We start from the raw sequence: 26,312 nt of genomic DNA, 5'->3' as shown, positions 1-26,312 counted from the left end.
ATCATGGGGCTCAGACATCGGATCTCGCATATCATTGACCCCCCCCCCCCCCAAATATATTTGGTGGATCTCGGATATCATTGAAACCCCCAAATATTTTGGCGGGACTCTGATATCATTGAGCGCCCCCCCCCCCATATTTTGGTGGGGCTCAGATATCATCAGCCCCCCAATTGTTTTTTGTGGGGCTTGGATAACATCACGGAGCCCCCCGATATTTTTTGAGGGCTCGGTTATCATTGAGCCCCCCCCCCCCCCCCCCCCCCCCCCCCCCCATATTTTGGCCGGGCTCGGTTATCATTATCATTATAGATTGGTGCACATCATTATGCTTGGTCATCCTCTCCTATCTGTTTGTTTTCATTCCTCTGTTAGTCATCCTTTATTTGCTACCTATGATATTTGATAAATACCTATATATGCAAAATAAACCCTGGAGGTTTAAAGCTGTAAAGCCCAGGGCAGTTCAACACACGCAATCATGAAATAAGGATGTCTTCATCGAAGTGTCTCTGTAAGTTTAGAACCACGCCCTGTGCCTACCCGCTCAGACCACCCTACATTCAGGTGCGTCGCTAAAGGGGGGGGGGGGGGGGGGGAGGGGGTGTGGGGTTGAAGTCGGTGGGATTTGTTATATATTTAAAAAAAAAAAACTTAAATAAAAAAAGAATGATGATAACCCATTTTTATGTCGCTCAAAGTACACATTTTTTGCTATTCTTTTTTAATTGATCGATACAATGGCCTTACAATGAACTTGTAAACAAAGTAAAGTATTATACGAAGTACACGAAGGAGAGCAATTCTGTTTTATCCATCAAATATAATCATATTTAATACTTTTTCAGTCCAAATGAGAAGGGGGGAGAGAGAGAGAGAGAGAGAAAGAGAGAGAGAGAACGAGAAAGAAAGAGAGCCAGAAAGAGACAAGAACAGAGAATCCAATAAACCCCATGAATCAAATAAAGTATGAAAATCTCAATCCACATAATTTTTACAATTCATTCAAATATTTTGGCGGGAAAGCCAGATATATATATATATATATAAAATTAAAAAAAAGAAATGTCAGACTAAACTAACATTCTAGAATAGACAATGGTATGTAATTTCCCCCAGCTTAGCACTCGTTCATAATAGAATTGAATTGCATGCCTCATTATGTACAATACATCATCATTGCCTTTGTCTAATTCCTGGTGAGGTTTTTGGGGTGGAGCTTAGCAAGTTTGAAAAACAAATATTTCAATACAGATATGCACGGCCCTTCGTGTTATCAGTGTCTGTGATATGGTGTAATATTGAAGCCCTATTTTTTTTTTTTTTAAATCGCGTTTTAAAATGATCAAGAAGTGGCTAAAAAAGTAAAAATATTTGAGTGACGGTTTTACCATACTCGTTTTCCCCAATAGACTGTAGTGTTATGAAAAAGCAAAATTTGGTTTCGATTTCCAATCCTAAATATCTTGATAATCATGGGGTTCCTGACTGACCTAATTGTTTATTATTATCATAAGCTAAATCCAGGATTTTGTATCAGAATCTGAGAAAATGAGTTACCGGATCCCTATAAAGTAAAATGAGCATCTCTCAGATTTGAATACGGGTAGTTAAAATAGGTGAAGGGGGCACTTAATTATCAGAGGTGGTAAAAGCCAAGAATGTAAAATGGACAACATCATAAATAAAAAGGGGCACTGATGTAAAAGGGGGCACTTTTTCTATTTAAAAGGGGGAAGTTTGGGGATACCTAAAAAGTGGGGGGCACTGTACGTGAACCCCTTCTGCCTCCGGCTCCGCATTCTTTAGGTTAAGGCATTTAATTATGGTCAGATGAGCATGTACCTAATTTGTGACACTGGCAGGTCACTATATTTTTGATTAATGACGCTATTCCTGGTCGGAAGCAATATTTCAATCAAATGAGACACTTGCTAAAGATTAGTAATCTTAGTGTTGATACTTTGTATTGGTGAAAAAAAAATTGTTTTGTTTTTGGCCGGGGCTTTGGTTGATGTTAAAAAAAAAAAAAAAATCTCTCTAACATACTTTTTCAAAAAGTGGAAGGGGGGAGGGGGGGGGGGGGTTGTTTACAGGGGTTTACAGCTCCATTAGTGTCCAGAAAAGTCTTAAGAATTAATAGGCGGTTGCATTTATTAGAAGAAGAAGGAGGAAAAGGAGAACAAGAACAAGAAGAAGAAGAAGAATGAAGAGGAGGAGAAGAAGAAGAAGAAGAATGAAGAGGAGGAGAAGAAGAAGAAGAAGAATGAAGAGGAGGAGAAGAAGAAGAAGAAGAATGAAGAGGAGGAGAAGAAGAAGAAGAAGAATGAAGAGGAGGAGAAGAAGGAGAAGAAGAATGAAGAGGAGGAGAAGAAGGAGAAGAAGAATGAAGAGGAGGAGAAGAAGAAAAAGAAGAATGAGGAGGAGGAGGAGGAAAAGAAGAATGAAGAGGAGGAGCTAGAAGACGTAGAAGAAGAAGGAAAAGAAGAAGAATGGGAGGAGAAGGCCCCGTCTTATAAAGAGTTACGATTGATCCAAATCAATCGTAAGTCCTCCAACCAATCGCAAGTTTTAGTACATATTTATGATTGACAGCAATTGCACAACAGTTGCGATTGATATCAACTCTTTGTGACGCGACGAGGCCGAGGCCCCTTAAAGACCTTGACCGGAGCAGAGCATTATATAGACAAATTATATACCTACGGACTCGTGAATATTTACTGAATATGAAAATGCAAACTTCTCGAGATTCCACGGCCTCTGAAAGAAGTATTTAGCATCCGAACCCCAGGATTCACGGATTTGAGAGGGGCACCCCGGAGATTTAGTTTCGGCTGCGCTAGCCGGTGGCCGTTTCTACCCGTTTCTGATGACGTCATAACGTGTAGGTTATTTGGCCACTCGGTATTGCAGCTGGTTCTTCGCATGGTGGTCGGTATGTGAAGTTTTCTTCTCTCTTTTTTTGTTGTTGTAAATATCAATGTCGAAGCTGTATTTGGACATTTTACGATTAGAATGTTGACATTTTATATCTGTATTAATTTCACGCTACGTAATATGGAATATCAACCCCAAATTTCCACTAAATTAGATTGAAACGAATCATTTGCCCGCGCTGCTGGCTGCCTGCCTCGGTCTGCGATTGCACAACTTTCAGCAATCTATCGCTGAGCCTCGCGAGAGCACTCGGGCCGCGGCCGGCCCGGCCTGATTTGCCGCGCCGTGTCATGCTGGTGGTCGTGGAATATTTCTCGAACAAAACTAAGTTTCGCTCGCTTTTATCGCACAGATAGCCTTTCCTTTTGCATGGTTTACCAGCATTAAATCAAAGAATTATTTAGATCTACATTGTTTTATTGTCTAGAATATAGTCTGTAAACAATGAAAAATAAGAAGAAGATGAAATGGAGATTTTGAAGAAGAATTGGGCCTAAAAAAGAAGAAAAAGAAAACTAGGTAGTTGGTAGAATCTAGGCCTTGGACTCGTGCCGCCCAGTGGCAGTGCACTGCAGTACAGTGAAGCCAGGAACTAAATTATTTTGAATTGATGTCAGAAATCACATGGGTGCCTCTTCTTGATACTTTCTCGTGATGAAAACACTGTTTTTATTCAAATCAAAATGGTCTAGAGTCTAGATCTAGTGTTGTTGCCAGGGATGATTATTAAAACAAAATCATCGGTCATTTGTTGTTGACTTTGCTTCTTTTTTTTTATCCGACTACATGATTAACTTTGCTTTTTTTTTCTTCTATGAAACTAGCCTCAAGTTGTTCTTTTTGTTTGGATGTGGGTAAAATCCTTATTTATATGCATACGGTGTAATAATACTTTGAAGATGTTTGTCAAAATGCGAGCAAAATATTTACATTTATTTTAATAATGTACATTCAAGTTTAATTTAGTTCAATTTTGATCATGACATTCATATTTTTTTGTGTGCAATTTTCTAAATGATTAATATTCATTGTGGAATGAAAAAATAGTTTTGGCGAAGGGATGAGATGCTTGGAAATGCCGAGATCATGATTGCTAACTATTTAAATGAACTCTCCTTCACCTTTACCGCATATATTATATTCCCAATCTTATTACAGGTACAAAGGTGTACGACAAGCTTCGAGAGGAATGGCTGAGGACCAGACTGATGAACGACATTGGGATGATGTCCCCACATGCCCAAACCAGCAAGGTTGAATCATTCCACAACATCCTCCTTCACTTTTGCCCCAAGTTGCTTGTATACTCATATCAAGGGATGAAGTGCAGGTAAATTAGGCAATTAATTCATCAACATTATGCTCCCCTAATATAAATTTAACAAGAACGTCACAGAGGGCAGTGTTGTTTCTTCTTCTTCTTCTTTTGAATTTGATTTTATTGGTTTTATGTTTTAAAGTTATTATTTTCTTTTTGTTATAGCCAGGTTCTTTCTATTTCATATTTTGTTGGTTTTTTTTTTTTTTTTTTTTTTTAATTATTTGTAACACATGCTTTTTACACTAACTCTTGCCTTCACTTATTGGAGAGTAGGTAACGAGTTTATGATGATAGACATTACATTACCAAAAAGATAAAATCAACTGTCACAAGTATGTTATTCATGTGACCTTTATTTTTAACTTCACTCTTTTCAGATTATATTTGGCTGTCCTACATTGGAACGAAAATTGTGATAGAGCCCAGGCTGTTGATGCCGAAGGGAATCCAGTGTACAGGTTGAAGTATCCACGCTCGAAGGAAGAAGGCCACACAGTGGAGAGAGTGCTGACAGCTGGCACATGTAAGTAGCCACATGTCTAGTGAATGAGATCAATATTCAACAAAAGAGCTCAATTATATATAGAAATCTTTTATTACTTCATGATCAATAGAATTCAAATTAGTAGATTCTTGTGGCCTATATGCCCTTAATTTAATCTGTTGATTAAATTGATAATTATAAACATGTATTGGGTTACTTTCTGCAAATGTGTAATATTGAATAGCAAGCAGAAACAGGCATATATGTCAGTCCCCAAGTCAGTGAACTACCTATTCAGCAAAGAACATGTGCATGCCATTGGTATTTGATTGGTCATCCACCTACAAATAGTGTGTAAAATTAGGTAATTCAATATTTGTGAGAAAAAGAGTTTTCTCTTCTTATGTTCTTATTTTTCTCTTTTCCTTTTTTCCTCTTATCAAAATGTATTTTTTTAACACCGTATAGATGAATTTTCAAGGTATAGTTTTGGATTTTATCTTGTAGGTTATGTGAAAGCCCTGATGAGAGTTGTCGTAGAACTGGTGGAAAACAGGGAGCAGATCAGAGACAACATGGAGGAGCTACAGCCTCAACCAGCACGGAGTGCCTCTCATCATCACCCCGACAATGGAGAAGCCGTGCAAGCTTTTGAACAACATCATCGCTTTGGCGATAGAAACTAGTTCTTTTGGTGATAGAAACTATGATGAATGTGTCAGCTACCTGAACATTAACCACTGATTGTTTTATTTCAGTACAAGACATGTTTTTCATAGACCCTAAATTATGTTTATGCCAGTATAATTATGGAGAGTAACATGGAAGTACTCTATGCAAGTGAGTAGTGGATTCCGATTCTATGTGAGTGTAAAGCACTAGAAACTTGTCTGTAAGCTTGTACATACTTACACAAGCCAAAGTCCATGGTACACATCAATAGTCATTGGTTTTAATAGGTAAAATACTTATTAAATTTGTAAAACTTACATTTTTAGTTCAATTAAAAACAATTTCTGAATGCACTAGATTTTCATAAACACTAAGTAAATCACTGTTGATCATGAATTTGGCACCAAATATAATCTGATTTTTCTCACAGTCCTTCATCTTGGCCAATGCTTTTTGCTTCTTATTTGCAAAAAATAAAAAATTAAAAAATGCATTTTTTTTTTCCATCTAAACTGTTCTTATTCAAGAACCATTTGATGTATTGCACCAGATATGACTTTATTTTTTGTTTTTGATTTTTTCCCTTTTCTGCCGAGGTGAATTGTGTTATTCATTTTCAAAGTTAGTAGTTTTAAAGATCATGCCATATTATCACAGAAGAGGAAACATTGTGATGATACTTCATCGCATCCATACTTTTTTTCCTAACAGCGGTTTCCTGTTTGTCCTAAAACCTGGTTATAAAAGATTGAAAAATAATCATCCTTGCAGATATAATAAAAATAGTCATCTATCCTGTAAACTTTACATAAAATAAGGATGAATGTAATGTACATGTTGCATCAAAGTTTTTGTTCCAATGGTGCATCATTTTGAAATATATTGCACAAACAGAGAAGAAAATGATTGGAGGGAAAAACCGTCAATGGGATGTTCTGAGAATATTTTGAGCAAAGGTAAACAAAAATTCATCTAAAGGAACACAAATCTTGTTTGTTTATTTCTATTATAGGTGTCTTGTAGGAAGCTTCATAATTTAAAGATGGAAATTGCTGTGAAAATGAGAGTGAGATAGAGAATGTGAAGGAAGAAGAGGGATAAAGATAGATACCAATAGGGATAGAGTGAGAGATGTGAATGTGATGGATGGAAGAGGAGAAAGAGAGATTGTGAAAGAGTGAGAGATGGGAATGTGATGGATGGAAGAGGAGAAAGAGAGATTGTGAAAGAGTGAGAGATGGGAATGTGGAGGGTGGAGGAGGAAAAGAGAGGCAGAGGGAGAGAGTGAGAGATGGGAATGTGGAGGAAGAGGAGAAGGAGGGACAGAGTGAGAGATAGGAATGTGGAGGGTGGAAGAGGAGAAGGAGGGACAGAGTGAGAGATGGGAATGTGGAGGAGGAGAAAGAGAGGAGGGACAGAGTGAGAGATGGAAATATGGAAGAGGAAACAGAGAGAGGAAGTGGGATAGAGAGATGGGAATGTGGAGGGTGGAAGAGGAGAAAGAGAGAGGAAGAGGGACAGAGTGGGAGATAGGGTTAAGGTTTATCCTTTTTGGGAGGATAGATTTGATGCAAAATAAAGGATTTCCTGGATTTATTACGATGCTTACCATTTATCACACATTTGAAATTTCGTCAACCGCAATTCCCTTCTCTTACTCTCATTATTCCTCTGTCTATCTTTGTTGTGTCCATGCTGTTATTTCTCGTTCTCTCAATTTCGTTTTCTCTTTCAATTTCATTTTCTCTTTCTCTCCCCTTTTCTGACTCGGCAGGTTGACTGTATATCAAATGCTCAAATTATTAAAACAAATTACATTGCAGGGTGTATAACAAAAGAGAAGGAACAAGGCATGTTGTGTTTTTTTTGTTTTTTTTTGTTGTTGCTTGTTTATATAGATTTCAACATTCTTCCTCATAAGAAATCGTTGCTTGATCACAGTTTTGCAAAAGTTCGAATATCAGCTCTTGGAAATTAGAATCAAATGTCGAGATCAAAGTTCATAGCAACCATACCATCATGAGAAGTTCAAACAATAGTATTTGTGATGAATATGAAGATGAAAGCCGATGATCACAAATAACGTACAGAAGATGGCTGACAATCACATAGAAGATGACAGTCATTCAAAGTTCGCAAGACAATAGTTGATGTTACATCCTCATCTCAACCGACGCAGAATGGTCCCTTTGTACTGACCACGTCCATCAGGATACGCTTCCATTATTGAGGCATGGACACATGCTGGCAGTTGCACCCTGATGTCCTTCCCGAGCCAGCCCCAACACCATCTCACGACTTTCCTGTAGGCCACATACCTGTATTTTCTGTAAAATAAAAAGCAATAAAAAAAATTTCATTATTTTTCTTAGGATAGATGATTTGATGTCAAAATATTAATTCTTTATTAATTAATTCAGGAAAATAAAAATGATTAAAAAAAACTAAAATGACCAAGGGTTAGTCATTGTTTGTCGGGCGGTGGGGGGCAACATTCAAAATCGCATATAAAGTTTGTGTTTCATAACTACAGATTATTGGGGGGGGGGGGGGGGGGGGGTAACATGCTAAAACTCACAAACCGGTGGTCATTCTTGCCTATTTGTATACATTTCCTGAAAAAGTGCCCCGAAGCACCTGCAGATAAGGCAGCTAGTACACCAGTGGTCACCAGGCAAGAATTTTGGTCAAAACTAGTAATTCATCTTGCAGTGACTCAATTCGTTTTGAAAAGTTTCACCCAATAAACTTTCAAAATCAATCCATTTATTTTTTTGCCCTTGCCAAAATGATGAAAAGGAGAAACATAACTTACTCATTGTTCCTGTCCCCAAATGCTTTGGCTGCTCGGCGCCACCTATCTGTGTACTCCATCCATCCGATGTACAATGTTGTCGCATTTAGGATGGCCGGCTCAAACTCCTCAGAATCCACCAGACAACTTGAACCCTGTCGATCAGCCTCTGCCTTGACCTCTGCAATTTCCTGACAACAGACACAATCACCTTCATTGAAAGATGGAGGCACACGACATCTTCCACATGTACACCTTGAAATACAGAAAGATTCAAACAAAAATCAATACACCTACTATAATTTTATAAATATTTTATTACAGCTTCCTGATAAATATAAAAATGACATCGTTCTCGTAGTCGTAGTATGGTAAGAGTGCCCAAGGCAGTGCCTATGTCTGCGCACCCACGTAAATGCGCGATATTTATAGAACAAAACATCAAACTGACACCAATTTTCAATCTTAACCTCAACAATTCATTTAGATTTTAGATACCAAAATTTGTGAAAATAATTGGGAAGATTAAAAATGAGTTTTAGCAAGTTTCATTTGCCACCCTGAAAATTTCAATCATTGTCAAAAAAGAAAAGTCTGAACAGGGGGTTGTCCCTGACCAGTATGAAACTTCACTGTGCTTGATTGAATTGCGTGCAAAATAGTGAGTGCGCAGACATGGGCACTTTTCAGTTTTGCTACACAAAATGACGAGCCCGTCTGAAATTCGTTAAAAAAAATTGTTCTTGTGAATAATTTGTCGAGTTTTTTTGTTTCAGTAATCATTAGAATATGAAGAACGGAATAACAATGATGATTCTAAAAATAATATCTTACTGTGTAATGAAATCGAGGTCGAATTTTAGGTGCGCAGACCTAGATCTAGAGAATCATTTTAACAAGTTAACTTTAGAATTAGACATGCCATTTATGACCGAGTCTAGAGATCTACGGTATTTGATTTCAATTTTGGGGGGGGGGAATAAATATTTAGAATGCACAAGAAATTCAATAAGCTTATAAGTCTTAATTACCAATCCTCGACATTTTCATGAAGCCGATTTGCGTTGTTGGCCCTTCCAGCATCGCCAACATTTTGCCCAGGTTCACCACGAGGTAAAGGCTCATACTCCCACTCGACGATACGCCCGTGTTCTCCGGCGTCTGCATCACTTGCATCGCTGTCGGTATCACTGCTGCTGCCAGTACTGTCCGGACTGTCACTACTACCACTGGCACTGTCATTTTCACCGCTTTCCCCGCAACTGCCATCCTCCTCACACTCAAATTCCATAACTAAATCATCTTGTGCATCTGCCCTGACGACTGGGGTAGCCATTCTCTTTAGAAAGACTTCTCAAAACTTCTCAAACTTCAATCGATAAAAAGCAGAAAGGATTCACGGTACGCAAAATCAATGTAGATCTCGAACATCGCGCGGCGAAGAATTATAGCAAACAATTCGAGTCTACACGAAATGACGTCACCCAAGTCCGTGCGGCGCGGGGGCTCTTGACCGAGGCGAATTTGGGAGGGGGCGGCAGTTGTACTGTAATTTTCATTTTTCTCAGTAATGAAAGGGTATTTAATTTTTTCTTTCTTGTATTTGTATTTTGTGTTTCATTAGCCGTCTGTGGATGTATGGTTGTTTACGCTCCGGTCAAGGTCTTTAATTTTTCTACGAACTTTTCTATTCATACAAGTTTTTGCCTCGCGCCATGGGCCAGCGGAGATGGCGCTAGCTAGCTCTAGCTCTCCAAATAATAACATTAAAAATGGCAGCGCCCATGAAAAGACCATGTGAGGAATCGGGGACAGGTATTTCACCTTCTGGAGAAGAATGTCTTTTAAAGAAACAAAGCACGGACTGTCAGATGTTCTTATCATGGTGTGAACAGGAAGGGATCATTCAGAATTCTAAGGTTTGTTGGCATTATCGTGAAAATATGAAACCATTCGCTCTGCACAGCTTAGTTAGCTTAGCGCTCCAGCGTCCATGGCATGGACTATCATACAAATAACGCACGTCCCAGCGTGCAATAGCCGTGAATGCAGTACACGCGACGTTTTTTTAGATTGGTGCCGCTCTTTGAATGAGCCGCTTGCGGCGAGTTCAAAGAGCGCACCATCTGAACATGCTGAAGAAACCGAGCGTAGTCTAGAGTCTACACTGCATTTACGTTTCGCACAACAGGGCCAGGTCATGTCAAGTGCGTTATTTGTTTTATAAAATAGCGACACAAATGCAACAACAATGAACAATCAAAAGTTTAGTTAGAGTCTACGAGAGTTCGATCTAGATCTAGAGTTATGTTATGCAGGCTTACCCAAAAGTCCACGTGATTCATTGCCTTGTTTAAAAATAAAATCTATAGACTCTAGAGGGTCTAGAGACGAGTCTACATCAGACAGCTGAAATTCCTGGCTTCATTATAAAATCCCAAAGTCAAAACAGGCCTAAATCCAAGGCAAAAGTAAAATAAAAATTTGCTTTCTAATAATACCCCGCTCTAGCTAGTTAGCTAGAGCTAAGCTACGCGTACGCTGCGCTGGGGATCATGGTGGAGCGTACATTATTAGCTACGCATAGCCTACAACGCACTCGAGGGAGCGTACTCACTGTGAATATAATGGACAAAGAAAGCGGACAAAATATACAGTTCCTCAGGTAGACAAAGGAACATCCCTTCACTGCTATTATGTAAAAAGTGAATATGCATGTGACACCTGTTCTACACATTTTTACATAATAGCAGTGAAGGGATGTTCCTTTGTCTAGTTTCAAGTTTCAAGTTTCAAGTTTCAAGTTTATTTGTCTTCCAGAAAACACATGTGACAAAATATAATAGAGTATAATCATAACAGTACAATGTAGAACAAAGGAAGACGAGGAGACCTTGGTTGAAGCACAGCTTGTTAAGTTAAGGCCCCCTCATATGATGTGACAAAGATAACTTATTTATGAATACAACAACAAATATGGAATATATAAAACTATTTACAAAATACTCTCAGAGAACAACTACCCAACGTTGCATCTAATATGATCTAATATGGACAAACCCAAGCCGACACCAAGTCGAGACATCAATGAGTTATTGCTCTCTGAGTGCAGAGGTCAAGTAGGAATATATGGTATATGTAGTATGTACAGATGAGAAAGAAGAAGAAAAAAGAAAAGGGATAAAGGGGGTTATATGTCAAAGTCAAGAATTAACGAAAAAAAGATCAAGAGTAGAGTTAAATATGCTACAGTACACTAACAATAAAGCTTGATAACACATTCATGTGTCATCGACATACTTGTCAAGAAAATATGACTTAAGTCTACGTTTAAAAACTGAGATACTTGAAGCATTTGTTATGGTAGTATCAAGTGAATTCCAGAACCTGGGGCCAGTGGACATTAGTGTATTCAAAGTGAAGGTTGTCCTTGCATATGGTAAATGGAGAGCAGAAGCCTGTCTAGTATTATAGCTGTGAATTTGGTTATTTCTTCTAAAGATTTGAGCAAGGGCAGGAGGGAGGTCTCCAGAGTGAATGCTAAACATGAGCATTCCAAGTTGCATTGAATAGAGATCTTCTAGTTTTAGAATACTGTTTTCATAATAAAGTAGATTTGTATGTGCACGATAATTTGCTTTACAAATTATTCTAATAACCCGCTTCTGCACAACAAAAAGCCTGTGGATTTGAGTTTTGGATGATTTGCCCCATGCCAACATACCATAATTGATATATGATAAAATAAGAGTAGAGTACAAAATGAACAATACCTCTTGAGGTATACATGATCTCAACTTATAAATAACACCAGTATTTTTTGACACCACTTTACTTAATTTGTCCACATGAGTTTTCCAATTCAGTTTCTCGTCTATGTATATTCCAAGAAATTTCGTTGAAGTTACTCTCTCAATTGGGTTATTATTGAATGCCACTTCCCCTGGCAAAATATTAACTGAATTACTGAACAGTATATAATTAGTTTTCTGAAGATTCAAGGATAACTTATTAGCATTAATCCACTTCATTACTTTTCGAAACTCTTCATTAACAGTTTTCAACAATGTTTGTGGACATCTATGAGAAAAAAATACACTTGAGTCATCAGCAAAAAATATGAATGATAATACACTTGATGAGCGTTGAAAATCATTAATATACAAAATGAATAAAAGTGGTCCCAAAATGGATCCCTGGGGAACACCACATGTTACTTTTTGGGGACTAGAGTCAATTCCATTTAAGGACACATATTGCTTTCTATCAGTTAGATAACTTCTAAACCAATCCAAGGCGACTCCCCTGACACCATAATGACATAATTTACTTAAGAGAATTTCATGGTCTACAGTATCAAAGGCCTTGGAAAAGTCTAAAAATGTACCAATGGTGTGTAAGCGACTATCTAAGGCAGAAGCAAGTTTATCTATAAGGTGTAAGATTGCATGTGTTGTTGTATGCTTCTCCCGAAAACCAAACTGATAATTACTGAAGACACATGTTTTGTTTAAAAATGTTATAGTTCTTACATAAATAATTTTTTCCAGAATTTTTGAAAAACAGGTTAACAAAGAAATCGGACGATAATTTGTCAGTAATTGAGAGTCACCTTTTTTAAAAATTGGTACAACTTTTGCGATCTTCATGTTTATCGGTACAACTCCGCTTGACATAGACAAATTAAAAATATGAACTAGTGGTTGAAGGATACCGACAATAACTTGCTTAATAAGTTCGTTCCCAATATGATCATACCCAGGACTTTTCTTATTCTTGAGGGCTCTAACAATACCAAGCAATTCTTCTTCATTTGTGGGCACCAGAAATAAACTTTGCATGTTAGGTTCTACTAAGTAATCATGAAAATCAGTTTGACTGTTAGGAATATTTTTTTTTCAGATTCGGACCAATATTACAAAAATATTCATTAAACTTTTCCACTATAATATTTTTATCTTCAACCATTTGGTCATCTATATTCATTTGTATTATACTTGTTACTTTAGATGCTTTTTGAAATACATTTCTTATCACCTTCCACGTGCCCTTGATATTATTGTAAGTTGCTTTAAACTGTGCTAAATAGTATTGTTTTTTGGCTGCACGCAGCACAGAAGTCAGAGTATTTCTGTAAACGGAATATTTCCTTTTTAGAGCTACCGTCCCTGCTTTCTTATACTTATAAAACAGCTCATTTTTCTTATTTATTGATTTCAGCATAGCATTGGTGACCCACGGCATACGTGGAGTTCTTCTACGGTTGTTTTTACTCTTTACTACTGGAATATTAGCATCATACAACAATAAAAACCTATTCATGAAAATATCGAAGGCACTCTCATCACACTGATTCAAAAGAACATCACTCCAGTTTGTCGCCAATAACGCCTCTCTAAACTGATTAATATTTTCTGGGGTGTTTCTTCTAACATAAATGTTCTTATGGGTGACTACACGTTTTTTTCCCAAAGGAATTACAGTATACACAGGAAAATGGTCAGACAAGTCCGACACAACAATAGTAGATAAGGGAAAAGGTTGTAAGTTACTAAAGATATTGTCAATTAGAGTAGCAGAGGATTCAGTTACTCTTGTTGGTTTTGTTATCAAGGGCAACAAAGAAAACGACAACATCAAATTCAGGAAATCATCAACATGAGCATCAACATTGTGCTGTAAAAGGTTTATATTATAATCTCCAACCAAAAATAAGGATTTACCGTTAAGTGACTGGCTTTCCAAAACTCTCTGCATTTCGTCCAAAAAAATGTTCAAAATACCATTGGGAGGTCTGTACACGACTCCAATTACGATATTATTTTTACCAGAAATAAAGACTTCAACAAATAAAGCTTCTAGATTTTCAGTCATAACATTAAGCTCGTGACATACTCGATAATCGAGCCCAGACGGAACATAAAGGGCAACACCACCACCACGTCTGTCTACTCTACTATTGCTTAACAAGTTATAACCTGGAATAACAAACAAATTTGCATCATTTTCATTGGTGAACCAAGTTTCAGTGACACCAATGGCAGTTAAGCCTGAGCTGATTTTGTTCACAAATGATGTCAAATGTTCAAAATTTCTACTCATGCTGCGGATATTAAAATGAAGAAGGGAAAGCTCTTTATCTGTGGCATTTTTAACTGACTCAAAGAACTGTTGTTCTGTAGAATAATTACATCTTAAAGAAATATTTTCAATGCTGTCACTGATATCACTCAAGCTAGCTTCAAGAAAATTGCAAATATTATGGTCATCTATTTGAGCCATGATCGGTCAAGATAGGTGACAGGATAAACACGAGTACTGATAACATAGACATAAGGAAACGGCTAGCTAACTTAAATACAACTAGAAAGATAAACACTTGAGACATATAGAATATGAGACAGCAAGTTGGAGAGGAAAAAGGAAGGTATAAACAGGGAAAGGAAGACAAAAAAGAACAGAATGGAAAACATATATATAACTGCGCACAGGATACATTGCGCAGATAAGTAAAAAGACAATTCATATGAAGAAAAAAACAAAACAACAACAGTACCAATAGTGTAGTAAATAAAAAGAGATGTTTTAAATATCATGTGGCAAGAGCTATCAAGTTATTTATAGACAAAGGTTGAATTTAGAGCCTGGCCAAGTCCGCTTCAGAAAAGATGGTTTTCTTCATTTCTTTGCCATCGGTTGCTGGCAACAAGGCGATGACTCGACCATCCCGTGTCCAAGCAGCTTTCACCCGTTGATGGTCACGGGTCATCTTGAGGAGCTTGGCGTTATCGCGCGTGAGGTCCTCCTGGATGGATTTTCTCGTACCAGCGAGCTTGCGTCGACTCCCGAGGACCTCGTTCCTCTTCTTGAACGACGGGAACTTGACAATTATGGTGCTTGGACCCTTTGGACCAGGCTTAATAGCGGAATTCACCCGTTGAATATGGTCTATGTCCCCCTTCTGGAGGTGAATGCCAAGGGAGGTGTTCACCAGATCAACTATTACATCCTCTGAAGGCACCCCTTCAACCTCGGGGATACCAAAAAATCTGAGAGAGTTTCTCCTACTGTATTGCTCTTGGGAGTTCACATCCCTTCTCAGCAGACTGAATCGTTGACCCGTGCCATCATGGCTTTCCTTCAGCAGCTTAATTTCTTTTCTATTTCTTTCTTCAGAAAGCTCAAGGTCAAGGATCCTTGCCTCCTGCCTTCCTATTGACTCCTCGAGCTTTCTCTCCCTCTCGGTGGAAGCATCCTGAAGATGTAGAATCATGGCCGCTTGCTCATCAATCTGTTTTTGAAATTTAGCTAGACTTGAGTCAACATGTGCTGAGACTAGCTGCATAAATTTCTCATCATGAAGTATATCGGTCATGACTGCCTGAATGAGAGAGGCAGTTTCCTTCTTCTCCCTAGCCGATCTTGTTTTGTCAGCCATAGTTGTAACAGGTTGATGGTAGAAGTAGAAGTAGAGGTGAAGTAGAGGTTGAAGTATAAATACAATAGCTGCATACACAAAGCCCAGAGTAGAGTCACAGATCCACTACTTTGCACACATTACACACGAGTTACAACAAAATATTGAGTTAGTGGGGCTGAAGATAAGATTCTTACCACATGGCTCAAAACAAAAGTTGAAACAGTCCGTTAATTCCTCAGTTTCCTCGTTTTTTTAACACATTCCTCTCATGGTACCACTATTAACTTGTGGCAAATTACATATCGCTTTGATTATTTGAAGCTAAAAAGATGAATAACAGAGCAAAGTGTCAGCAACAAAGCCAAGATACACGTGCTCTACGTCTGTTACGTCTACCTGAGGAACTGTATATTTTGTCCGCTTTCTTTGTCAGTCATATTCATAGTGACTACACGTACGCGCGCGTGCGCGCGCTTGATATCCATGGTAACGTGGGATATAACTAGGGGAAAAATAGGGGGTGGGGGAAGGAGGATAGTTAAACCCTATACCATTTTTTTCCCAGCCCGTTTGATTTGCAGGTGTCGGAACCGAGTGGTTTGAGCAAATACAAAGGTCGTGGGTTCAATCCCGCCATGGCACTACTGTCCTTTGGCATGGCATTAATCTACATTTTCCACTCCATGCACAGAAGAGAAATGGGGATCTGGTAGGATGACGAATGCCTGTGCATAAGTCATTGCCATATGCCCTCACTGTGACTATATTGGAGGAATTCTCCCCAGGGAGTGGAGATGGTGCACATTGTGCATGTATCATGTATGAATTTGATGACTGGGATAATATCTGTAAATAATAATGATAATAATAATAATCTTTAAAGTCCACTCCAAATTTTATTAAGTTAAACCGAAAATGGAAATTCTAAAGTGCTTAGAGACAGTATTCCATATTAAGCGCTATATAAATCCAGATTATAATTATTATTATGATATTATCTGTTGCTTCTTGGTAATAGGTAACAGTAAGGCGATCAGGATCCTGTGCTCAGTGTGGTATGATAGCCCTAGATGATATCAGTAAGGGAGAGACCCTCTTCACAGTTCCCAGGTCAGTCCTACTCCATCCAGCCACCTGTAGTCCAGTCGTGGCCCAGCGCCTTGAGGAAGGTATGTTTGGAGAGATTGGCCCGTGTTCTTGAAAAGTGACTGGAGTTGACCACTTGACTGCTATTGGCTCAATATGCGTTCATACCCCTTTGTGCTACTCGCACTAGCATCATTAAGTGGGACTGAAACATCACTGCCAGATTTTTTTTTTGGAAGAGCGCCAACTACTGTTCAAGACCTGTATAAGGTCATTGCAGTGCTAATTACACAGTAGGGCTAGGCATTTTGCAGTGCTACGGTCTTGAAAGTACAATGCACTAAGCACGTTCATGTACGTAGTACGCACAGGCATACGAGAGCGAGAACACATACATGTACAATTGTACATGGTCCGGAGTCAAGTGGTTAACCTGGCTCAACTAAGTCCATCATTTTATGCAGGCCTGGGCCTCGTAATCATATCTGATTGATACACGTCTGTAAAGATCGAATTACACACATGCACATTTCTGCAAATAGTGATGGACTGGTGGTAATTTGAATAAAATGAGAAAAGTAGTCATTGGCCTGAATCCACAAAGGAAGTTTAACTTAACCCATGGTTTAAACCTTCATTTACATAACCCATGGTTTAAAAATTATCGCAAAATAAGCGTGCCTTGCCTGGTGCGCGTTTCACATTGGACCTCTGACTGTGTTGCGCTAGTTTTAGACCATGGGTTATGTAAATGAACTTGAAGATTTTAACCATGGGTCAAATTTAAACCTCCTTTGTGAATTTGGGACATTATGTTTTACTCATTAAAAAAAAATCTGGCAATGTAGTAATAGGCACTAATTTTCATTGATATTGGGAATCATCTCATGCTATTTGTGGAGCGAAAAAATGTTCAAATGCTTTTTCTGTCCACAGATGAAGATAGTTTGGAGACAGAGAGTGGATGGGTGCCCCTCATCTTAGCTGTGATGTATGAACACACCAACCGTAGCTCAAGGTGGCGGCCTTACCTCGATCTCTTCCCAGACTACAGCGAGCTTGATCAACCAATGTTCTGGGACAGGTAAACACAGACAGAGTCTACCTTTGAAAAGGCATAATGGAAACCTACCTAGGGGAGTGGATCACAAAGACTAAGATTGACTTTGAGTTGGACTTAACTATGGCAGGCCGTTCATGCCACTGTTTTCTGTCACCATTTACTTGCTGGCATTGGTCTCTCAAGAGACGTACAAATCATGGTCACATATCTACAAAATTTACATTTTTGGATAGTTCATTATTGAAGGAAAAATTATTATCTAAAGATCATAATTGAGAGACCAAAGGTGAGAGCAACCAGTGGCATAAAATGCCTGCCATAGTTAAGTCCAACTTAAAGTCAATGTTAGTCTTTGTGAAACACCCCCCCCCCCCAGACTCATAATAATAATAATAATAACAATAACAATAATAATAATAATAATTATGATTTTTGCCATATCTATTATTGCTATGTCATATTTTTCTAAATGTACTATGGAATTTTATTTTAACTGTTCTGTATAAACGTTATGCTTTTTTGATGTAAATATGTTCATGTTTATTCAGAGCCCCATGGAAGACCACTACTTATTGGTGAATGGGCTACCCTGACAAAAGATTAGAAATAAATAAATAAATAAATAAATAATGCTCCACACTAACTTTTGTTTTTGTAGGGGGTTTCGATTTTTAATTTTTAGGGTCTGGATGCATGAACCTGAAATTTTGGAGGTCTGGACTTATATTTCAGGTGCCATGTATTTGGGGCACTTGTTGGTGTCAAGCCCTGCCTAGAATCATCAGATTCATTCCCAGTAACTTTGTGAAATATTCAGCCTGTGTAATAGAATTATTATGCACTGAGGCTCGCAGTAGCACACATGCAGTCATTTGATTGAATAGATCACGCTGCTGAGTAAAACTTATGTGTTTTTTCAGTGTAATGAAAAACTCTCCATGATAACCCATCCTTTTAAATGCCGATTCTGAATGGAAAGTATTGAAAGATAGAGCATTTGTAATTTAATCGCTCAAAACTATTACTTTTGCTGTTGCAGTGCGTCAAAAGTTGCGGGCAGTTGTAGGCTTTTCAGTGGCCAAAGGGTTAATGTACTTGCCAATGAAATGTAACTCTCTCTCCTTCCCTCTTTATCTCTTTATCTCCTTCATTTGCTCTTTATCTCCTTCTTTTGCTCTTTATCTCCTTCTTATACTCTTCCCCTCTCTCTCTCCCTCTCTCTCTCTCTCTCTCTCTCTCTCTCTCTCTTTTACTTTCCACCCATTCCCTCTGTATTGGGTATCACACCGAATAACAAGCAGTAATTACATGCAGCCTGAATTGAGGGGGACAGGGATTGCTGAAGCAGTGCAAAGAGATCTGAGGAACATTGATCGGGACTACCATGATGTAGCTCTGCCGTTCATCAAGAAAAATGCAGATTTATTCAGGTAATCATATGGATCAACTGCAGCAGCTTTTTATCCACACTATTAAAGGGATAGTTGAGTTTGTTGAAGAGGGCGCTACACAAAATAATTTTTTGTGAGATAATGAAAAACTGAGTGCCAAATTTGAAAGAATATACAATTTAATTGACAAAATCAGCTTTGTTTGATCAAAATTGGTTCAGAGATGACTGGAATATCTATAAATATAACCATATCTAATATTTGTGGGGCCCCACAAATATTCAGTACTTTTGAACCAGCTGTTGAAAAAAGAAAAATCGCCTTATACCTTTTATTTCAGCCAATGCCAATATTAGCTTTGTGTTGGTTATAAATAATACGCACAACCAGCCGGCCTGTGTATTGTAATTATTAATTTATTAATCAATTAATGGTCACCATATATTTGAAAGTGGAGCTGAATTGGTATGATCATATTTAATTTAAATTTCACACGTTTTGGGGTCTAAAGTTACCTTCATAGCAATTCTAGGTTCTTAAAGGGCACTAGAAATGTCGTAAATAAAAATAAGAGCAATAACCATGTACTTTGAGTTTAAAGGCATTTGGGGTCTTAAACAAGAATTCAACTATCCCTTTAAACTCTTTTTGTAGGAGGCTCAGACTGAAATTATTAGGGTCTGTATACATAAATGTTATGCTAAAATTTCAAATTTGTGGGGGTCTTGATGTAGACTTTAAGCTCTCTTGTGTCTTGAGTGCCTGTTTGTGTTCATGCTCTTTAAGTACAGTTGGACGCGTTGGTCTATTGAACTTGAATGAATATAAATTCTCTGTACAGAAAAGATAGTAAGTTTGTTATGTAGGCTTTAACAGGTCAGAAGATTCTTTGAATGTCTTGGAATTCATTTAAAAAAAATCTGGAAAGGCATTTCACTTGGGTATTGTGTGTTACCAGTGACCATGTTTAGAGTGTAGAAACAAGTTTTGATATATTTATATATATATATATATATATATATATATATAAAACAACATTTCATTGTACTTTCAGTTACAGTTGTAGACTACTCAATGTTTCACAGATTTAATGCTAGGTAGTAGACAAAGAAAGTAGGGTTAAAGACGAATAGATCTGTATTTAATTAAACTGCCAGAGATCTTATGTTTTTAGTCTTGTAAATGCTGTGCAAGGGTTTGTGAGAGATTTTATACATATGTTCCATCATTTCTTGAATTCAGGGTTAGCTTGAAAAAGAACTGGAGAAGAATGACAAACTGAGATTTCATATTCCTTAGCCTAAAATACGATTTGTATTGGTTGTTGTCGTAATACAGTGAGGAGAAACATAATCTCGATCTCTACAAGCGCACAGTATCATTCATCATGGCCTACAGCTTCACCGAATCGCCCGACTATGATGAGGATGACGATGACAGTGATGACGATGATGAAGAAACTCATCCACCCATGATGGTTCCCCTGGCTGATGCCCTGAATCACATCGCTAAGAACAACGCCCAACTCAAGTTTGGTAAGGAGAGTCTGAGGATGGTGGCTACAGAAGACATCAAGAAGGTGAGCTCATCAGAAACTTGTTGTTTATAAAATAATTAATCTGAGTTGAGTGTGAAGTTTTATTATCCAAACAAAAAGTACATCAATATAAAAATCAAATGTGAATGTTTACATTGAAAGGATAAATGGGACCAGAAAATAACATTAAATGCTAATCGTGTCTGGTACCACTAACATACAAAAGTATCACAACAGTGAATGAGAATGTAATGAATAAATATGAATAATTATATACCTCACTTAAGAAATCCAGCCATCTGATTGGTCGAATTGCATTCATAAACTTCAACTGTTCCTGTAAAATTCCCGGTAACCATGCTTAAAACATTTCAATATTTTTAATAACCATGGTTATTAAAAAAATAGGTCAGTCTCCATGGTTACCCCATAGGTTTACATGTTAAAAAATGGTTTGAGCGATGGAGGATACCATACGTGTGCGAAAAATTGGTCGGCAATTTCAATACAATTGAATCTCGATAGATCTTACCGACAATTTTATCTTGCATTGTTGACATGAAGACGAAAATTAACTCTCAAAAACAAAAAAACAACATCTGCCGATAGATCTTGATCTAAGTTCGTGCCAATATGCATTGCAAAAGTAAAAGAAGGGTCCGTTTCATGGAGCTTTTGCGAAGCATCCCTCACGCGGAGCCGTTTTCAATCCATTTTAATGTATATATTGGAGAAAACTGCCAAGCATGTTAACGGCGCGCGATAGCCGAGTGGTCTAAGCGTTGGTTTTCGATACACCTCTTGTTGTACGCAAGAGTTCGAATCCCGTCTTCGACAAAAATGTAAATTATTTTTTATTTTTTATTTTTTAGTCTATTTTTTTTCGGCATATAAAAGTATTAATGACTGCTTTAATATTCGAGAAATAGTTGTTTTCATACGCTCTCGGGAAGGTTACAATTGGGCTATTCCCCTCGGCAAGCCTCGGGGAATAGCACAATTCTAACCTTCCCTTGAGCGTAATAAAACAACTATTTCTCTCAAAGCAGTCATTAATACTATACTATTGAGCTAACCGAGCTACAAGCTATTCTACATATAGGCTAAAATATGTTCTGTGATTAAATACAAAGCTTTGGTATTTTACACTAAATAAAAAGATAAAGAATTATATACCAAAACATAATATTTACAAAAAGGCATCTTGATCTAACTGATAATGAAGTTTATGTGAAAGCTTGTCCATAAACCTCTTATTGTCAGTTTGAAATTACAAAATTATTTGCACCACACAAAACAAACCCCCAAAACAACATTAAATGTTTATTTTACGGAACTGCTAATGAAACCATTATATTTAGTTTGGTTTGGTTCAATCTTCATAGGTTGAATTGTACTATGTGCAAGTGTTGGTGTTTACCTATAATATAAGTTTGTAAGTGTGATGGGAATGAGCTTTGAAGTGAGTGTAATCTTTTAAATTTCAATAACAAATTTTAATCTAGATTTAATGTTCAATGAAGTGGTTGTTTTCAAAACCAACAGTGCTTCAAATAGATCAGGAAAAAATAAAGAATCAAATATGTAAGATAGTTTGTGGGATATATTCACTCAGCCTATGTACATCAAAGGAACAGCTTAGCCAACTTTTCTTTTCTTTAAACTGGAGGAAAAGAGAAAATCAACCAGTTAAGTAGAATTTACTTTTACATCATCAGTCTGGACTGTCAGGTCTTGCTGTTCACATAATCTCATCTCTCTCTTTCCCCCCTCTTTCTCCTTCTCTCTCTTTCTCTTTCCCCTCTCTTTCTTCCCCCTCTCTATCTCTCCTCCCCTCTCTCTTTTCCACTCTCTCCTCTTTCTCTCTTTCTCTTTCCCCTCTCTTTCTTCCCCCTCTCTATCTCTCCTCCTCCCTCTCTCTTTCCCCCTCTCTATCTCTCCTCTTTCTCTCTTTCTCTTTCCCCTCTCTTTCTTCCCCCTCTCTATCTCTCCTCCTCTCTCTCTTTCCCCCTCTATCTCTCCTCTTTCTCTCTTTCTCTTTCCCCTCTCTTTCTTCCCCCTCTCTATCTCTCCTCTCTCTATTTCCCACTCTCTCTATCTCTCCCCCTCTCTTTACCTCTCTCTCTCTCACTCTCTATCTCTCTCTATGCAATAGGGAAGTGAAGTTTTCAACACCTATGGAGAAATAGCAAATTGGCAGCTTCTTCACATGTATGGCTTTGCTGAGGAGTACCCGGAGAACATCTATGATACAGTATGTTTTTCAAAGATTTTCCAATACTTCTTTAGGTGCTACATCACTTTTTCACTTTTTTCAAAGTCTTCAACTGATTCTTATATTTTGAAGTATTTCACAAGTAATCTGTTTTTGTTGGCATTGTCATTATTTATCTATATGGAAATAAAAAGAATGGGGAAAACTCATAAATTACTTTACACTTTTACCATAATTCAACCACCTCTAATAAAAAGAACAATAAATAAGACATACAAAATACAGTTCCTTATTCCGTTTTCCTTTTCTAATGCTACAATATATATTTCTACATCTTATTTCTTTTCCTCATGCAACATAGGTGGATATTCCACACAGATATCTTCTAGAAGAAGCACGGACACACGAAGCATTCAGTGCTACTATGGACGAGAGATGGAAGTTCTTGAAAGAGTTAGAGGCAGTGTCAGACGATGGAGGGTTTGTGATTGGCATGGATGGAGTTTTGGCAGAGGATGAAGTATTTATGGCACTCAAGGTGAGTCTCAATAACTCTTGAAAGTACTCTTTGTCTAACCTTGACCTGAAAAGGCTAAAATACAGCTGAATTCTACATTGCGTCACTTTCATTACTTAAAGGGAGTGTAGCTTGGAAAATACTGGTTAGCGACATCTACGTCTTCTTTTGGAAAATTCAACGTAAACGTATGGACTTAATTAGCGGTAGTCTGCGACTTAATCTTTACATGGTTAGCATTCGTGAAACAGATTGTAGTTGTATTATACCCGATTTTCCCCAGAGTCAGGCCATAGGAAAGACACATAGTCTCATCAGGCTACACTCCCCTTAAACCACTAGTTAAGTTAAACAAAACTCTCAAACACAAAATTATGTCCCTTTCTGTTTACTGTTTATTATGATAATACTCGCTCTTGCTATAAGATCTGTATTTAACTTTAACTTTAACTTTTTAACTTTAACTCATTATTGAGCATAGGGCATTGTGCATAGAATCATATACTTTGACACAGAGTTAATGCTCTTTTGGCTCCAAACAGATAATACTCTCGAACTTGTCCTCCTCAGAGTGAAAGAAAGTCATTTTCAAGTAAGTTTGCTGATGAACTACCACCCATAATGCATTTTATATCAGACTCGTATAGTAGAATGAGTAGAATGGAGGAAAGCTGATTTGCTTTGAAACGTATTGAGAAATAAAGAATCAGGAATGTGCAATATATGACTTTTCATCTAAATTCTTTTAAAATGAAATTCTCTCTCGCCCCCTTTCCCCCTCTATCTTTTTTCTGTCCATCTGTCCCTTTTCTGTCTCTCTCCCTCCCTCTATCTTTCTCCGTCTATGTCTGTCTGTCTTTCTCACTCTCTGTCTCTCTCCCTTCCTCTATCTTTCTCTGTTTCTCCCTCCCTCTATCTTTCTCTGTTCTTCTGTCTCTCTCTCTCACACACATCTTGTATAGGTTATCACCCTTGATAAGGAGACCTATGATAATCTTGGACCAGACGACTGTCCCAGCCCTGAGGAGGAATCCTTCACAAATGGTAAAAACTTTTCCTGGATTTCTCCAAAAACAATTCTAAATGTGTTGTCCATGTAGTGCTACATTTAGGTTATATTTTGATAGTGAAAATAGCCCTTGCACTTGTTTCGTTAGTTAGTTAGTGATATTCATGGTTGTGGCCATTCATTGCCAGGTAGTCCTATTTCAGATATTAGGCCTTGCTGAAGTTCACCTTGCAGAGTCGTTTCCATGTGCATTGGAATGCAACTTTCATGGGTTGTAATATTTTTAAAACTTGTGACTTGTGAAAATGTTCATTTTATTATGCGTGCTTTTGCACTGCTAGAGTTGTAGGCAAATACGACAGCTGATAGCTGAAAAAGCAAGGAAGTCGTTACTGCAAGGTATAATTATTACATTATTATCAAATGGATGATCTTGGGTACTAACTAGGAATGTTGGCCCTTGAAAATGTACAGCTCTTCCCATGACTTCTGTTGAGGGTTGTCTGTATCACTATCAGTATCACTATCAGTAACAATTTTCTCTTTACCACACTCTTGCAGGCAAGTTGTGCTATATGCCATTTTGTCAAAAAACATTTTCAAATAAATGGATGATCTTCAGAACAAAATGGAGGTGCAACTCCCCCCCAGATTTCTTCTCAGATTTTTCTCTAGGTCAGTAACATTTTTCTCTGTATGTTTCATTTGCAGGTGAACTTTGCAACTTGCCCGAGTCGTGGAGGGGATTATTAGCAGGTGCAGCAAACCGAACCTTGAAAAACTTCAACGATCTTCACCCGAAGGATACTGACGCAGAATCATCAGTACCAGAGGAACTAGCCAAACTGAGTCACAGGGCACGTTATTCTCTTTATGTTAGGATGGGGCAGAGAAAGATCTTGGAAAGATTGGTTGATTTCTGTAGGATCACCTGGTGAATGAAAAGCCCATCCTCCAAGATTAAAGGGTTGGTTCCTAGGTATCCTGGAAATCAGGGAAAATGAGTTATCTTTTGCCAGTAAAGGAGAAGTCAGGGATTTTCAAAATATTCAATCTTTTCACAGGAAATTGCACAGTACTGGTGCTTAGGATAGAGTTCCTGTTCTTACTAGTGTATCATAACGGTTCATACTCTCTGCAAGAGAGGGACAAGTAAGTTAACACACCTTCTGCTGACAATATGGATGATATGCTGTTCCAAATGTGTATTCCATATATTTTGCATTATGATATAATGTCCCTATGTACATTTATATATGTAACCCTGGCTTTACCTCCAGCAACCATTACCGGCACAGTTCTTTCTTTGATACTTGATAATCTCAGTACGTGTTTTTAAGGTTTTAAGTTCATTTCTTAGAAATAATTTTGTCTTCAAACTTTACATTTTTATAAATTAATACATCTACCTCTGTTAAGTTTTAGAATGTAAATAAGCTCAGTGTTGAAAATTCCAGCAGTTATTTGAATCTATGGGTTTCAAATTTGCATTTTGAGAGAAAAAGAGAGAGAGCGCCAAAGAAATCTGTGTTGAATAATTTCATGTACCGTATGTCGTTTAAAAAAACAACAACACTCGTCTGCACTTGGATTCCCACCCCCCCCCCCCAAGTAGAATTAGTTCTATGTTATGTGGTTTATATTAAATCAATTTCCTTGATAAAATAGTGTGTTGTCATTTTTGTATGTGTACTGGAATAGAGATAAATTAAAGGGTGGAAAGGGTGCAGTAAGTTCAGAGATAGAGGAAATGACAGTTTGGGTAAAGAGTAATAGCAGAATGTGAAAAGAAAGGAAAAAGACACAAAACAATTGGATTGTTGGAAAGTACCATTAAAATATATCAAACAACTTTTCATGATC

The 26,312-nt window shown here is 37.7% G+C and overlaps 3 protein-coding genes across 3 annotated transcripts; 2 read left to right on the top strand and 1 right to left on the bottom strand.

Annotated features, from left to right (window-relative positions):
• The first annotated feature begins 2,668 nt into the window (after positions 1 to 2,668).
• Positions 2,669 to 6,400, top strand: LOC115926661. Its single transcript, XM_030991648.1, has 4 exons — positions 2,669 to 2,938; positions 4,099 to 4,270; positions 4,639 to 4,784; positions 5,253 to 6,400. The coding sequence occupies exons 1-4, from the start codon at positions 2,929 to 2,931 to the stop codon at positions 5,429 to 5,431; spliced, it is 507 nt and encodes a 168-aa protein (XP_030847508.1). The 5' UTR covers positions 2,669 to 2,928; the 3' UTR covers positions 5,432 to 6,400.
• Positions 6,401 to 7,277: 877 nt separating this feature from the next.
• On the bottom strand, positions 7,278 to 9,855 carry LOC115926660. Its single transcript, XM_030991647.1, has 3 exons — positions 9,243 to 9,855; positions 8,233 to 8,466; positions 7,278 to 7,744 (listed from the first exon to the last, which is right to left on the bottom strand). Exons 1-3 carry the CDS (start codon positions 9,545 to 9,547, stop codon positions 7,579 to 7,581), a joined length of 705 nt encoding a protein of 234 aa, XP_030847507.1. The 5' UTR covers positions 9,548 to 9,855; the 3' UTR covers positions 7,278 to 7,578.
• Positions 9,856 to 9,961: 106 nt separating this feature from the next.
• On the top strand, positions 9,962 to 26,040 carry LOC582478 (N-lysine methyltransferase setd6). The gene is made up of 9 exons (XM_782426.5): positions 9,962 to 10,130; positions 16,650 to 16,800; positions 17,654 to 17,801; positions 19,082 to 19,210; positions 20,510 to 20,750; positions 22,864 to 22,962; positions 23,285 to 23,461; positions 24,403 to 24,484; positions 25,161 to 26,040. Exons 1-9 carry the CDS (start codon positions 9,984 to 9,986, stop codon positions 25,385 to 25,387), a joined length of 1,401 nt encoding a protein of 466 aa, XP_787519.5. The 5' UTR covers positions 9,962 to 9,983; the 3' UTR covers positions 25,388 to 26,040.
• The last annotated feature ends 272 nt before the right edge of the window (positions 26,041 to 26,312 follow it).

Source organism: Strongylocentrotus purpuratus, unplaced genomic scaffold (assembly GCF_000002235.5).
Source record: "Strongylocentrotus purpuratus isolate Spur 01 unplaced genomic scaffold, Spur_5.0 spur5_scaffold_2, whole genome shotgun sequence".
NCBI lineage: Eukaryota > Metazoa > Echinodermata > Echinoidea > Camarodonta > Strongylocentrotidae > Strongylocentrotus > Strongylocentrotus purpuratus.
The sequence above is the reverse complement of the archived record's forward strand: the minus strand, read 5'-3'. Positions and strand labels throughout refer to the sequence as shown.

Coding starts and splice junctions, on each gene's coding strand:
- LOC115926661 (XM_030991648.1), top strand. Junction 4,271..4,638: donor TATCAAGGGATGAAGTGCAG/GTAAATTAGGCA, acceptor CACTCTTTTCAG/ATTATATTTGGCTGTCCTAC. Junction 4,785..5,252: donor AGTGCTGACAGCTGGCACAT/GTAAGTAGCCAC, acceptor TTTATCTTGTAG/GTTATGTGAAAGCCCTGATG.
- LOC115926660 (XM_030991647.1), bottom strand. CDS start 9,547: ATGGCTACCCCAGTCGTCAGGGCAGATGCACAAGATGATTTAGTTATG. Junction 8,467..9,242: donor CATGAAAATGTCGAGGATTG/GTAATTAAGACT, acceptor CTGTATTTCAAG/GTGTACATGTGGAAGATGTC. Junction 7,745..8,232: donor TTTGGGGACAGGAACAATGA/GTAAGTTATGTT, acceptor TTTATTTTACAG/AAAATACAGGTATGTGGCCT.
- LOC582478 (XM_782426.5), top strand. CDS start 9,984: ATGGCAGCGCCCATGAAAAGACCATGTGAGGAATCGGGGACAGGTATT. Junction 23,462..24,402: donor AAGTATTTATGGCACTCAAG/GTGAGTCTCAAT, acceptor CATCTTGTATAG/GTTATCACCCTTGATAAGGA. Junction 24,485..25,160: donor GGAGGAATCCTTCACAAATG/GTAAAAACTTTT, acceptor TTTCATTTGCAG/GTGAACTTTGCAACTTGCCC.